This window comes from Mobula hypostoma, chromosome 18 (assembly GCF_963921235.1).
Source record: "Mobula hypostoma chromosome 18, sMobHyp1.1, whole genome shotgun sequence".
In the NCBI taxonomy this organism is placed as follows: Eukaryota; Metazoa; Chordata; class Chondrichthyes; order Myliobatiformes; family Myliobatidae; genus Mobula; species Mobula hypostoma.
In genome coordinates this window covers 34,941,896-34,957,949 of record NC_086114.1, presented here as the reverse complement: position 1 = coordinate 34,957,949, position 16,054 = coordinate 34,941,896, and the positions used below count along the sequence as shown (strand labels likewise).

At 41.3% G+C, this 16,054-nt stretch overlaps 1 protein-coding gene across 3 annotated transcripts in view; it reads left to right on the top strand.

The window, feature by feature from the left end:
- LOC134358454 (paladin-like) overlaps window positions 1–16,054 on the top strand; it is a 292,622-nt gene that overhangs the window by 130,849 nt on the left and 145,719 nt on the right. For all 3 annotated transcript variants that reach the window (XM_063070695.1, XM_063070694.1, XM_063070693.1), the window contains 5 exons: window positions 1,345–1,449; window positions 6,445–6,540; window positions 9,932–10,066; window positions 11,617–11,727; window positions 14,484–14,663. In XM_063070695.1, coding sequence (XP_062926765.1) covers window positions 1,345–1,449; window positions 6,445–6,540; window positions 9,932–10,066; window positions 11,617–11,727; window positions 14,484–14,663 — 627 coding nt within the window. The remainder of the gene's footprint in view (window positions 1–1,344; window positions 1,450–6,444; window positions 6,541–9,931; window positions 10,067–11,616; window positions 11,728–14,483; window positions 14,664–16,054) is intronic.

Here is a 16,054-nt window from a genome sequence, read left to right as displayed (position 1 = left end):
ATTCAAACCCACTTAGCGCATTTCACATCTCCCCTCAGCTCTCACTCACCTCCTCTCAGCTCCTTTCTCCTTCATCTCCCTACCCTGCCTCCTCCTCCCCCTTCACCCAGCCCTTTTCTTCTTCACTTGTCCACTTCTAAAGCAATCCCTCCCTCTTCTATCTTTCTCTTGCCATCCTGCCACCGCAGTTCTCTCGTGTGTACCTCCCTCTCCATCCTAGCCTCCTACTTTCCATCTGTCAGCTTTTTACCCTTTCCCAGACTGAGGTATTGCACTTCCCTGCACGGCATTGCAGGGACTGACACAAAGGGAAACCCAGCTCTCACTCTGCGGGTAAAAGGACCCTCCACCATAGACAGAGAGAGAGAGGCGGGGTGGGGGGGGGTGGAGAGAGAGAGAGAGAGAGAGAGAGAGAGAGAGAGAGAGAGAGAGAGACAGACAGAGACAGAGAGAGAGATTTCTTTCTATAATATGTTCCCTCCTCTTAAAATTTCTTTCTTCATATCATCCATTTAACTTCTTGCTCCATTGTCTTAGTGCCTTTTTTTTTGGTATTATAGAGTCATACAGGTTTGCAACAACCCTTTTGGCCCAGTGTATCCATGCTCTCCCCATTTCTCCACAGAACTGATCTACGGCCTCGAATAATTGTCCTCCAATATAACGTGACTCATTTTATACAGAGGATATAAGGGACACAAGTACTCCTTGATGAATCAATGCATTAAATACAGTACATCATGGTAATGAGTCATGGGTAGGCGGAATTCATATAGAGTCACAGAGCACTGCAGCACAGAATAAGGCACTTGGGCCCATCTAGTCCTTGCTGAACTGTTATTCTGCCTAGTCCCATTGACCAGCACCTGGACCATAGTCATCCATATCCCTCCCACCCATGTACCTATCCCAATTTGAATGTTGCAGTCGAACCTGCATCCACCACTTCTGCTGGCAGCTCATTTGCAGTCACACCACCCTCTGAATGAAGAAGTTCCCCTTCAGGTTCCCCTTAAACATTTCACCTGTCATCCTTAACCTATGATCTCTAGTTCTAGTCTCACCCAATCTCAGTGGAAAAAGCCTGCTTGCATTTATCCTATCTCCATTATTGTGTGATAACATCTAATCATACTTGTCTTCATGGAGCTCTTTATTAGTATCAGCATGTGCATAGCGTTAAGTGAATGCTGTCCAGGAGAAAACAGATGCTCAGATTTGCCACACGTGTGTATACACACAGATGTCATCCCCAAGTCTATTTTTGAAAGGCCAATACAGATGAAGAGGCAAATAAAAACAGCTTGGCAATCTGCTTACAGCTGACATCTTTCCTTTAATCAGGTGGATGCAGCCATTGCACTCTGTTCGGAAATGCATGACATTAAAGAAGCTATTTATGAATGCAAACAGAAGTTGGAAGCCATTGGGGAGACCTGCCAGGCCCAGGTAAGCGAGATGCTGACGAAGATGCAGGGTTTTAAGGACAAGCATCTGGATGGAAAAGTCAACAGTGCAACTGATGGGTTCATTTACTTCCATGTTGTGTAGCATTTAGACAACACTTGAGAACTCCAAGTATGACGACTATTGGCCTTACTGAGCTGGAGTATAATCTGGGACGGACAAGAAGATCATTGATAATATATATTAAAAGGGAGACTGATATTACCACCTATCCACAACTGGGCTGAAAAGTGGAAATCAAATTGGCCAAGCTTCTCACTCTTGTCTACTGCCCCATGGCCCTTGAGTAGTGCAGAACTGTGATGGGTTGTGCTGTCATTTCAGGGACATTTTGATCTAGACCAGGGGTTCCCAACCTGGGCTCCATGCACCCCTCGGATAATGGTAAGGCTCCACCATGACATAAAAAATGTTGGGAACCCCTGATGTAGACTGATACAGATAAATACCTCTTGAGGCAAAGTATCAGTGATACCAAGATCCAACCAGTGCAGGGAAAAAAAAACAGATGTGGGAGAAATGAAGTATATTTCAAATTATTTGATAGTCTGTTCTGTAACAAGAATGGTTAACTGCTAAATCTGATATATTGTCACTATTTTAATGGAAGTTGGTTTAAGTAAAAAGAATTGCCTGCATATTTGGTCACACATATAAAATAACACTGAACTTAATTGATAAATTTAATATAGAGCCTATGGAAAGTTTCACCCCTTTTGGAAGTTTTCATATTTTATTGTTTTACAGCATTGAGTCACAGTGGATTTAATTTGGCTTTTTTGACACTGATCGACAGAAAATGTCTCTTTTTTGTCGAGTGAAAACAGATCTGTACAAAGTGATCTAAATTAATTACAAATGTAAAACACAAAATAATTGATTGCACAAGTATTCACTCCCTTCAAGATGACACACCAAGTCATTACAGGTGCAGCCAATTGGTTTTAGAAGTCACATAACATGTCTGAATGACTGATGTCCTGTTGCACTCACTCCAATAATAAGCAAATCCTTTGAGAAGCTGGTCAAGAACTACATCTGCAGCATGCTACCACCCAAACTGGACCCCTACAATCTGCCTACTGACACAACAATCGACAGCTGACACAATTGCCACTGCTCTACATACCGTCCTTACACATCTGTAGAAGAAGGATGCTTCTGTGAGAATGCTGTTCAGCATTCAACACCATAATTCCATCCAGGCTTGACAGGAAGCTCAGAGACCTCAGCCTTGTTCTTGCCTTGTGCAGCTAGATCCTGGACTTCCTGTCAGATTGCCGGCAGGTGGTAAGAGTGGGCTCCCTCACCTCCAGCCCTCTGACTCTCAATACAGGAGCCCCTCAGGGCTGTGTACTAAGTCCCCTCCTGTATCCCCTGTATATCCATGACTGTGTCACTGCCCACAGCTCTGATCTCCGATGACACTACATTGATTGGCCTAATCTCAAACAATAACGAGGTGGCAAACAGGGAAGAAGGCATTGATCTGACACGGTGGTGTCAAAAACAACCTCTCCCTCAATGTTGCAAAAACAAAGGAGCTGGTTGTGGATTACAGGAAGTATGGAGAAGTTTGGTATGGGCCCCCAAATCCCAAGAACTTTCTACAGGGGCACAATTGAGAGCATCCTGACTGGCTACATCACTGCCTGGTATGGGAACTGTACCTCCCTTAATGCAGGACCCTGCAGAGAGTGGTGCGGACAGCCCAGCACATCTGTAGTTGTGAACTTCCCATGATTCAGGACATTTGCGATGACAGGTATGTAAAAAGGGCCCGAAGGATCATTGGGAATGTGAGTCACCCCAACCACAATCTATTCCAGCTGCTACCATGTGGGAAATGACACAGCAGCATAAAAACCAGGACCAACAGGCTCCGGGACAGCTTCCTCCACCAGGCCATCAGACTGATTAACTCATGCTGACTTGAGTGTATTTCTATTTATTATAAATTACTATGATTGCACATTTCGACAGAGATGTAATGTAAAGATTTTTACTTCTTATGTATGTGAAGGATGTAAGAAATAAAATTAATTCAATTCAATTCAATAATTAGTTAAATGGAGATCACCATGTGCAGTCTAGATATTTCAACTGATCATAGAAAAAATACATCTGTATTTGGAAAGTTCAACTGTTGGTGAGTCAGTATCCCTGTGATGTTGGCCATAACACTGAACAACAGAAAAAGACTCGTGTTCGAAGTGAAAACAGATCTGTACAAAGTGATTTAAATTAATTACAAATATAAAGCACAAAATAATTGATTGCCTAAGTATTCACCCCTTCCCTCCCCTTTAATATGACCCACCAAATTATCACTGGTGCTGCCAATTGGTTTTAGAAGTCACATAATTAGTTAAATTGAGATCACTTGTGTGCAGTCAAGTGTTTTAATTGATTGTGGTAAAGCTACACCTGTATCTGGAAGGTCCAATTGCTAGTGAGCCAGTATCCTGCCAAAGACTACACCAGAAAGATAAAAGAACACTCCAGGCAACTCTGCAAAAAGGTTATTGTAAAACACAAGTTAGGAGATGAAGAAGAAGAAGAAATTGCCTTTAAACTCACAAGAGAGCATAGGCCATTAACTTTTTGCTGTTGATGTTTCTGTAGCAGGCAATTTCTTTTTTACGAGGTCGAGTTGCTAGCTTGACGCTCAACCCAGCACGGATGGAAAGTGTGCCTAGGGAGCCGGCTGGGTTTGAACTTGGGAGCCTTCACTCCGAAGTCTGGCGCTGATGCCACTACGCCACCAGCTGGCTGAAGTTAGGAGATGGATACAAGAAAGTTTCCTAGTCACTGAATACACCTTGGAGTACAGTTAAGTCAGTCATCAAGAAATGGAAAGAATATAGTACAGCTGTAAGTCTGCCCAGAGTAGGCTGTCCTCAAAAACTGAGAGACCGTGCAAAAAGGGGACTAGTGAGGGAGGCCATCAAGAGACCTATGACAACTCTGCAGGAGTTACAAGCTTCAGTGGCTGAGATGGGAGAGACTGTGCATACAACAACTGTTGTCTGGGTGCTTCACCCATCACAGCTTTATGGGAGAATGCCAAAGAGAAAACCACTGTTGAAGAAAATACATGTGAAATATCAGCTCCTTTGCCAGAAGGCATCTGGGAGACTTAAGTCAGCTGCAAGAAGGTTCTATGGTCTGATGAAACCAAAATTGAGCTTTTTGGCCATCAGACTAAATGTTATGTTTGGTGAGAGCCAAACCCCTCACATCATCAAAAACACACCATGTACTGTGAAGCATGGTGGTGGCTGCATCATGCTGTGGGGATGCTTCACTGCAGCAGGCCCCAGAAGGCCTGTGAAGGTAGAGGGTAAAATGAATGCAGCAAAATACAGGGAAATCCTGGAGGAAAACCTGATGCAGTCTGCAAGAGAATTGCGACTTGGGCGAAGATTTGTTTTCCAGCAATACAATGACCCCAAGCTTAAAGCCAAAGCTGCTGAGGAATAGCTGAAAAACAAGAAAGTTGATGGCCTGGAATGGCCAAGTCAGAGTCCAGACCGCAATTCAATTGAGAAATTGTGGACTGAAAAGGGCTGTTCACTCACAATCCCCATGCAATCTGACAGCGAGTGCAGTTTTGTAAAGAAGAATGGGGAAAGATTGCAGTGTCCAATGTGCAAATCTGATAGAGAACTATCTACACAGACTCAAGGCTGCAATTACTGCCAAGGTGCATTTACTAACTACTAACTTGAAGGAGTTGAATACTTAGGCAAACAATTTTTTTGTGTTTTATATTTGTAATTAATTTAGTCAAATTTGTCGAGATTTGTTTTCAGTTTGGCACGAAAGAGTCTTTTTCTGTTGATCAGTGTCAAAAAAAAAAGCCAAATTAAATCCACTGTGATTCAATGTTGTAAAACAATAAAACATGAAAATTTCTGGGGGGGGGGGGAATACTTTTTATAGGCACTGTATATCAAAGACCTGGTCAAGTGATAGGTTATAATGCAATTAAAGTAGTAGAATATTATGTGCATGGTGGTTTATATGGAGCTACAATGATGGTCAATGTGGTATTCTCTACAGAAGAGAAGCGTTATAGTGTGTTACATACAACTACCTTTCCTTAAGGAAACAAAATTAAGTTAACACTGCCTCAGTTTGGTGTTGATTTGGAAGTTCTGCAGGTTGGGAAGTGTCTATGAACTACAGAGTGTTGCGCAGTGACATGGAATAAAACGTGTTATGTCTGGTGTGTGATGGATGTGTCATAAACACAGTTCTTTATACTTAAGTATGTACTTGTAATCGGAGAGATGATTTAGACATGACTCATGTAGCACAACATGAGCTATTCTGTCCCTGCAGTTTTCCTTTTGAAGTACTGACCTAATTATCTTTTGACGGACATTATTGAATAGTTTCAACTAAACCGTAAAGGAAAAAAAATCTACTCCACAGTAAGCTATTGTGTAAAGTAACAATCTTCTCGTACCTCTCATTGTGTTGCCCTTTATCCAGATTGATATACTCTGTTTTCTGACCCTTTGATACCTTGAGATTCTCTGCCCATTTAACTGCCCATGAAACCCCCTCTTGGACATTATAGCTGTGAAGGATTAGTTATAACCCCCACGCAGTAGCCAGTTTCCAAGAAATGCTATCTACAATTTATTGTGATAATGCACAGACCTGTGAAGTATCTATTCCAGTGATCAGCTTTGAATTGTGTTGCATTTTCCTACTAGTACCCTGGCTGCTGGAATAACGGATGTGGCTTTGCCAAGAGTTCTGAAGAGCTGTGAATATTGTTTGCCTCATTATTAAACTTTTAAAATCCACATTGGCCTCATCCAGCAGCAACTCCTGTTCATTTTGATCTTTCAGGCCTGGTCATCTTAAGCTCAAACCCTGAGATATTCACCTGCCATGCTTTAATTTAAAAAATGGATGATTATAGGATATTTTTCTGTAAATTTTATTTCTTGTTCCATTTAGGGAAATAGCACCAAGGAATATTTTCTCCAGAGAGTACTACAGAGTACAGAGTGTTATTTCTATCTTGTTGCTTTTAACTACTACCTTCATGAACAGGTATGTGCATTAGAGATTTTTTTTAGTTATAACTTGTATTTTCCATACTGTAAAATGTCTCGTACATTGTTAGCTTTGGCATCATCTGAATCCTTAAGTTATGATGTGAAGAGGCTTCACGCAGGTGTGGGTTTTTTTTATTAAGTGCAATCGTGAACTTAAGCTTTTAATTAAGCTAGATCAGAAATGCTGATCAAGTCAACTAGTTCCCAGAGAGAACTCTGATAGGCCAATCAGATGGTTCACTGCTGCTCAGCGATAGAACACAAAAAAAAATCATATGTACAATTAAGAAACATTAAAAAATACTGGAGTCATGACGATCATGATGAAGTTTGCTGGAGAGAGACATTTATAAACATGCTGTCCTCCATAATTCAAAGAGATTGAAGGATAAGGTTGCAGGGTGACAAAACGTGACAGGAGCACTTGGAACTAAAAACTAATCCCTACCTGGAGAAAACAACACCTGTTCTTTCCGCACTGCTTTCCAGCAGTTTAAGGACTAATTCCAGCCGGAACGTAACTCACAAGTGCTCTTGAAAGTCAGATATTAACCCTACCTACCAACAACCAAGCATTACCATCCTGGTCCCCTTCATGATAGCTTATGAAGAAACATGTGACTTCCCTCCCAGAGATGATAGGTGTTTGTGCACTCGACTCTTGAAGGCTTGGACCCCATCATCGCAGATGTTTCCAACCACAGCATCTGGAAGGGTGTTCCAAATTCTGATAGCACAGTGAAGGAAGCTTCTATCCAGTGTGTAGGTTCTCGCATCAGGCATAGAAACAGCATGAGCAGGTATAGATAAACTTGATCGTGTGGTGCACCGTCTCTCACAAGATGAAGGCAGCATGGCGCGAAGGTCTGCGGGGCTGTGGCTGGTGTGCATTTTGTATAGCACAGTAGCTGCAGCAACCTGTCATCTGTGGTGTAAGCTACTGATGGCAGCTTCTCAGGAGCTGTGGCTTCATCTACACCAATAATCCTGAGAGCCTTTCTTTGAATGGAATCAAGCTGGCTGAGGACACTCTGTGAGGCATTCATTCATGACAAGCAGGTATACTCCATGATACTTCGTACCTGGGCTTTGTAAACTGTGGCTCTGCCCTCTTTGTCTAGTTTGGATGCTACTTTCCACAGAGCTCCAAGCCTTTGTCCAGCCTTGTTTGAAAGAATGGAAAGGTGTTTATCCCACACCAACTTGCTGTCAATATTAACACCAAGGATTACTAGCAGATCAAAAGTTTGGGCAGGGGAATTTTCATGAAATTTATCTTGTAGCTTACACTACATGTGAAAGGTTAGTCATAACCACCCCCCCCCCCCCCCCATGGCAGCAGCCAGTTCCCAAGTAATGCTATCTGAAGTTGATTGTGATCATGCACGGACCTGTGTAGTATTTATTTCAGTGATCAGCATTGAATTGTGTTGTATTTTCCTATTTGGACACTGGCGGTTGGAAAGGAAGAAGCAGCTTTGCCTCTCCCTGCTCCACAACACATAGTTTCATCAGACCATGTTTCCACAGTCAGTTACACCATTTTGGATACTTATCATTAATTTGCTCCAAAGTGATCACTTTAGCACTGTAACCAGTGCTGCACAGGGTTACTGCATGGTGTCACAAGTCCCACTCAGGATGTTTACCACCATTTCTGATGGTTTCAGGAGAAAGCAAAGTGAGGTTTACTGGATTGTTGCTCCTCCACCAAGTCCCTGCTCCACAAGGTGACTGCTTTGCTCTGTTTGTTTACTACCCCTTGCAGTGAGAGGTGAAGCTGCTGCATTCCTCGGCTTTCCTTGTTTATACTTGCCTGCACTGTTGAAAAATGGTATTGGTATATTATTGTCACATGTACCAAGATACGGTATGCATGGAGATAGAATAAGGTAAAACTATATAAATGCAGAATAAAGCATAAAAGCCACTGAGAATGTGTAGTGCAGGGAAACGATAAAGTGCAAGATCGTAATGAAGTAGATTCTGAAGACAAGAATCGTTTTTTATCATACAAGAGGTTCCTTCAAGAGTCTGGTAACAACAGTCAGATAGAAGCTGTCCTTCAGCCTGGTGGTACGTGCTTTCAGGATTTTATATCTTCTGTCCAATGGGAGAAAGAAGAAGAGAGAATTTTCAGGGTGGTTAGGGTTTTTCATTATGCTGACTGCTTTACTGAGGCAGCGAAAGGTCTAGGCAGTATTGGAGAGGAGGCTGGATGCCATATGCCTGGGACTTAGGCTTGCTGGAGAATTCTTCCTACTAGTTCTGGTAGGACATATCCTTAGAGACTTAACGTAAGAGAGTACATTGGAAATTATAGCGTGTGGGACTAGAAACTGGTGATGAACAGAAAATAGAGAAGGAATAAATGAGTCTTTATTGGAGGAGCAGGATGTATTACTGAAGTATTACTGGTCGTACTCCAGAAGTTAATACTATGTATCAGTGGTTTGGATAAATGAACTGAACATATTACTTCTAAGTTTGCTGTTGATGTTATTGTGAGTTGCGAGGAGGATGTGAAGAGACTTCAAGGTAACAAAAACAAGTTGATTATTGGGAAGCTGTTTGGTAAGTGCAGCATAATGTTTATAAATGTGAATATATCCAATTAAGTAGCAACATAGAAGGAGAGAGTAGTATTTAAATGGTGCAAAGTTGGGAAATGTTGCTGTACAAAGGGTGTTCTTACTGTCACATCCTTGGGTTGTTGGTAGAGTATTCTGAGGTCTGAGTTTTTTGCTGTTTTTTTAATTCTCTGTATTTTATTAATTATTAAATGCTTCCTTTTTTTTATGTGTTACTGTTAGGTCTTCTTTACACTTAAGTTGCAATTGTCCTTGGAAATTTTCAATTAATTCTCCTCGAGACTTTGCAGGTATCCAATCAAGTATCCTTGGACTTTTCTCTCTTATCAGAACGATTATGTTATGGTCACAATATCACAGTCCCCAGAGCCAATCCATGCCCTCAGTTCACCCGCTTTACCTGTTAAGTTACATGCATTGAAATAGATGCGATTTAAAGCAGTGGTCCTATCTGCCATTTTACTGTAAACGTGGCAATCCTGATTGTCAGGCTTACATGCTTTGGTTGCTGCATATACTTCTGTCTTCTCACTGATTTCACTCTCAAGTTCCATTCCCCTGCCAATCTAGTTTAAGCCCACTCTGGTGAGAAAATAAAATTTCCTTGTTTGGTTCTTCCCTGGTTCAAGTGCAACTCAATTTTCTTGTATAGGTTGTCTCTACCCCCAGAAGAGATCCCAATGATCCAAAAACCTGTCATATAATGAAGAAACCAATGGTATTTGAAGATATTTGAGTTTGGAGATTCTGTCATGTTACCTATAGCTAATAATTAACGTGTATGTTACCTTCCAGTACCCTTTGGCCTTTTCACTTAACTTCAGCAAGTGGATGTGTAGTCACCCCTGGATGTTCAGGATCTTAGCTGGCATGGATGTGTCTGAGCTTACAGCACCTTGTGACTTGATAACAAAAGGCATCAGACTCTTGGTAAGTTTGAAGCTGAACTTCGTAAAGATTAATAGGTTACTCTATAACTGAACCAAATGCTCTCTAAATCATCCTTCAAGGCATACCTTAAAACCTTCTGTAGAAACATTGGCACGGGTTTGTTTGATAGCATCCTGTGAAAAATTTTGCAATGTTCGACAATATTAAAGATGTTTCATCGGTGGAGATTGTTGTTGGTGGACATTTTATTCTAGAATTACTTCCACAACATGCTGCAAAATAAATCTCCTCCTATTTGAGGGGCATTGTCAGAAATTTCTAAGATTTTTATTGTTTGGAGGATATTTTGTGAATTCTGATCGGCCTTTACTACTTTACTGAGATCGCCCTCTTTTTGATTTCCATTGTGTGATAGAGAATGTCATCAGGGTGTTAGCATGATATTAATTTTCTTGCCTTTGGCTCAGGTACAACTGCTGTTCACTCTGAAATTGGTACGGTATTAGTACTGCACAACTCTCATTGTTATCTCCTGAAAATATCTGATCAAGTTAGTTACTTCCCATAACAATTCCGTATAGATTTTTCCTTGATTGAGCTGTGCCTGTCTTAATGGAAGTTTACACAGTCTCTCAGAAGTAATTCCAGTAACTTGTTCACCAAAGTTAAACTATTTTGTAACCTTTTGTTTATACCCTTTAAACCAGGTTTAAAAGCTTTCCTACTAACAACAGCATGTTATCAATGTTGTAATCCTCTGGCAACTGTCCTGGACTTCGATGACACTAAAAAAAAATTGATGGTCAGAGTCTCTGCTATTTCTTCCCTTGCTGCTTTGAACAGCCTGGGGTCCAGTTTCTAGGCCTAGCAACTTACTCACTTTAAAACATGTTAGATCCTTCCTATTTCTTCTTCTGTGTCCACACTCTACGTCTTGAAGAATAATATCAGTACTTTGTAAAAACAACTGTAAGATATTCATCAAACTCTGTCCATAACCTCTTGCCTCCAAACATATGTTATATTTTCCATTCTCCAGTGCTCTAATTTTTCCTTAATTATCCTCATGCTTTCTTAATTTGCTTTTTAATTTCACCCCTGCAATTTTTAATGGTCTCTAGGCTTTCTGTAGTATTAAGTTCTCAATACCTGTCATGCTTTCCTTTTTTATCTTATTGTGTCTTCAATGCATCCTCAAATTAAATGTAAAACCTCACTTCCTCTCCTCCTGCTATCTTTCTTCTTTCCTTATTGTGTTTGCTCCAGGTTGTAGATTGATTTTGAATGCAGTTTGGAAATTTTGTGTCCTCTCCGACATTGACTGTATCACAGTTAACATCATGATAATGGAAATCCCCTAGTATTTTTGCCTGTCAAAGATACCTACTAATGTGCTAACTGGCTTTCTACTGTGTCATAATAAGCATGTAGGTGAAGGTAAACCAACTTCAATAAAATTGTTGACTAAATGTCATTATTGTTACTTGGTAAAGACTGAGGAGTGGAGAAGAGCAGGAGAAAATCAGTAAAGTTAAAGAGCTGTCAGATTGCGAGCACGAGTTTGATATCCATTATTTTTATTTCAACAGGTCACAGACGAAGTTCCAGATGTGCTTAGCACCATAAAAGAAATGAAAGTGGCCAATTTTAGAAGGGTTCCAAAAATGCCGATCTATGGCATGGCACAGCCCAGTTTAGAGGTAACTTCTTGTAGTATCTTACTGTAACATAGTGGTATATATTATAATACAATTGGTATTTCCTCTTCCTTACAGGTTTTTTAAAATTCAAGCCTGCGTTATTGCAATTGGTTTATTCTTGCACATGTGTGAAGTTAGTCTTACATACTCTTCATATAGATCAATTCATTACACAGTGCATTGAGCTGGTACAAGGTAAAAACAATAACAGAATGTAGAATAAATTGCAACAGCCATGTAGAGAGTGCAGTGCAGATGGGCATAAGGCGCAAGATTATAACAAGGTAGATTGTGAAGTCAAGGGTCTATCTTGCGTACTAGAGAACCTAGCCATATAGCAGCATGGTAGAAGCTGTCCTTGAGTCTAGTGGTATACCCTTTCAGGCTTTCGTATTTTCTACCCAATGAAAGGCAAAGATAAGAGTGTCCAGGGTAGATGAAGTCTTTGATTATGCGGGGAATTTTATTGAGGTGGAGGAAAGTAAAGACAGAATTCGTGGAGGGGACACTGATTTCCGTGATGTGCTGAGCTTCATCCACAACTCACTGCAGTTTCTTGTGGTTATGTGCAGAGCAGTTGCCATAGCAAGCTCTAGTACATCCAGAAATAATGCTTTTCATGGTACATCAATAAAAATTGTTAACGGTTGACTGTGACATGCCTAATTTCTTTATACTCCTGAGGAAGTGGAGGCATTGGCGAGTGTACTTGGCTGTGATGTCTATGTGTTTGAACCAGACAAGCTGCTGGTGATGGTCACTCCTTGGAACTTGAACCTGTGCACGATTGATGTAGGCAGGGGCATGTGCACTGCCCCTGCATCCTGAAGTCAATGACTGGCATTAAGAGAAAAGTTGTTGTTACTAGGTTCTCTAACTCCTTCCTGTACTTTGACTCATTGTCATTTTGAGATGCCACTGTGATGGTATCATCTGCAGACTCGTAGATGGAGTTGGAGCTGAATCTGAATGTGTAGTTTTGAGTGTACAGGGTGTAGTACATACAGTAGTTGCAAAGAGCTGAGAACTGAGCCTTGTGGAGCACCAGTGTTAAGAACAGTCATAGTGGGGGTGTTGCTGCCTATCCTCATTTGCTGCAAATCCCCCCGCCAGCTGATATGCACAGGATCTAAGGACATGGTCAGGAACACCATCTGGGCTAGATACCTTCCATGGCTTCACCATCCAGAAGGCTGATCTTGCATCCACAGTGGTGACTGTGTGCCCAAGTGCATTGGAGGCTGGTTACGAATCCCCTTCTGTTCAAAACATACATAGGATATGTTAAACTTATCAGGAAGGGATGTGCTGCTGTTGGCAATGCTGCCTAATTTTATTTTGTAGGCATTATAACATGTGAGCTCTGCTACAACTGACAGCTGACTTGATTTTGGATCATGATATTAAGTTTTTGAATTTGTTTTTCTCTTCGCTTCCACTTGTTTTCTTTCCATTTACCTGTCCTACAAACTTGTCTTCCTTTAGTACACAAGCTTCTTCAGTGCTTTCTGCTGATGGCTTGTCTTTTGAATCTAGGTTCTTCACCCAATGCCCAGTTGAATGGCTCTTTGCAAATCCTGGGGAATGATATCTGATGTATTGGATTTTGAATTCAATGATCATCATTCACCAAAAGAAATAGAAGAATTTCTTCCATTATCTGAGTGTGGTCTGTTAGTGTTAGAGCAGAACGTGGGGGAGTCAGACTCCGTATTTGCTTTTAAATGCTAACTGGGTGATTTGAAAATACCAAGGTTAAAAGGAAAGATGCAGTTTGATATTTCTAGGAATTGAGAGCACGGAAATGAGGGACTCCTGCCTCCCTACACTGCCTTAAAGTTGCAGATACTTCTGGTTAAATTTGCATATTAGATGCAGTGATGAATATCTGTCTATATGTAACATGCGGAAATGAAGTAATATGTTTCGAATGAATGATCTTCTTTGATTTGTCAGCCATTTCATAAGTGAGTGATGTAAAATCAACAAATTGTTTAACAATATTTAATGTCAATGAAAAGTGACCAGTAATTCAAAACTGATAATTAGCATTTTGTAAATTTATCCATAAGTCGGTATCACATTCTACAATTGATCTGAAAAGCTTTGTAAGATAACTAGTCTTTTATCCGGGTGACCACGTATTGACCCCAAATTCCTGACTGTTTGGCACACAAAGCCAAGGTCACTCTTCTGTTATTCTCCTCTCCTCACCTGGTTCCACCTATCAGCAGCCAGCCCCTACCTCGCCAACCTCCCTTCTCCTCATTACACGGGTTTCTGTCCTCTATACCGATGTGCAAATTCTCGACCATGTCTTTGCTTCCTCAGGTGCTGCCCAGGCCACAAGCTCCTCTAGCAGTTCGTATTTTGCTCCAGATCACAGCACCTGCAGAATCTTCTGTCTTCACTCTCCCATTTCAGCCCTTCTCCCCTTTTTCCACTTTGTCCTGTTTGAAGTTCATGAGCCTAAATATTTGAAGTGGGCCATTTTAACTGTAATTCCCTCACTGGTGGTGACACACAGCTTTGGCCAATGTGAGATGAGAGCAAAGGGAGGGGAATTGATTTAAATCCCATTTGTGACCCCAGAAATATCACACTTAGCACCTTCCAAACCAAGTTCTTAAATAGAGCTGCTATATCGGATACTTCTAGTTTGGGAAGTGGTAAAGTCACTATATTTATCTTAAGCTTTTTGTGAGATCTGATGTAGCAGAACATTAAACTCATGGATTAGCAATTCCTGTTGACAGGCATGCGGTGCTGTCCTGACTTACCTGACGGATGGTAAGAGGAACTATACTAACATTCTGTGGGTGACGTTGCGAGAGGAAGTGGTGCTGGAAGGCAACAGTCAAATGTACACTCCCCGGGAACCAGCCGCCCTAGAGCAGCCTATTAGAGTACCTACAGAGTCACCAGAGCAGTTGGAGGTGAGTAATCTTTGCAAGGTTTGCTAGAGATGAATAACATCATCAGTAGATGTCATTCTTCCTTCTGTTACTTACACAAAGAAAACTATCATTGTTATCTCCACTAAAACAGATTGATATAATATATAAAAAGCAAGCTCTCGATTTATATACAGCATTTTTCTTAGCTTCAAGTGATCCAAGAATACCTTTATAAACAATGGATTACTTTTAGATTTAGTCACCATTGGAAAAATACCTGTAGCTACAAAATGAACTGGAGTTTCTTTCTGACAGCATTTTCCAAACCGAGAAAGACAAAAGCAGCAGAGTCATGGGAACGCCATTGCCAGCAGTACTTCCTCCCAAGTTGTGTACCATCCTCACTTGGAAATACATCGCAGGTCCCTTATCCTTGTTGGGTCTAACTCCTGGAACTGCCCACGCTATGGCACAGTGAGAGTACTGAACCAGATAGCAGAGGGTCAAGAAAGCTATTTGCCACCACTTCTCCGGGGCAGTTAGGGATGTGTGATAAATTCTGCTCTTGCCGGTAGTATCCAGACTGCAAAAAAAAAAATGAATGAATACAGAAGCCACTAATTTGTGTTTAGGATCAGCAGAGGGCAACCCAGTCTACACACTGGATTTGGAGTAGGACCACCGGAACCCAGGTCCAAAGTAAGAGCAAAAGTCCAGATACAAGTTAGGGTCAGCAGGTGAGCAGCCCACGTGGTGGTACATGGATTGTTAAAGGCACTGGGTGAGGTGTATGTTGCAGGAGAACATCATTTTTGTAATTATAGGGTGGAGTGGGGACAGAAGTGGAGGTCAATATTAAAAATATTAGCAATTAGGCTTCCTCAAAATTCCTCACAATGAATGTATAAGCATAAGAAAAATAGATGGTTAAGAAGTTTTGGAGCAATATGGCACGGAAACTGGCCCCTCGGTCCAACTAGTCCATGCCAACCACAGCATCCTCATTGTTAGTCTCAGTTGCCACGTTTGGCACATAACTCTCCAAGCCCCTTCCATCCATCCAAACGCAGTTTGTACTCGCTTCGACCACCTCCTCTGGCAGCTTACTGGCAGGTCTCTCCCCTTGTATCTGTGCTCTTTAGTTTTGGGCTCCCCCACTCTGGGGACAAGACTATGACAATTTACCATACAATATTCCTCACAATTTTATAAACTTCTGAGATTACCCCTCATTCTCCTGCACTCCATTGATAAAGATCCAGAGTGACCAACTTCTCTTTAATTCAGAACTTTTAGTCAGAGCAATGTCCTCATAAATCTCTTCTGTGCCCTCTCCAGATTGACGATGTCAGGGTGACCAAGACTGTACACAATTCTCCTAATGCAGATTCAGCAACAACTTGTATGTCTGCAACTTAATGTAGCTTAAC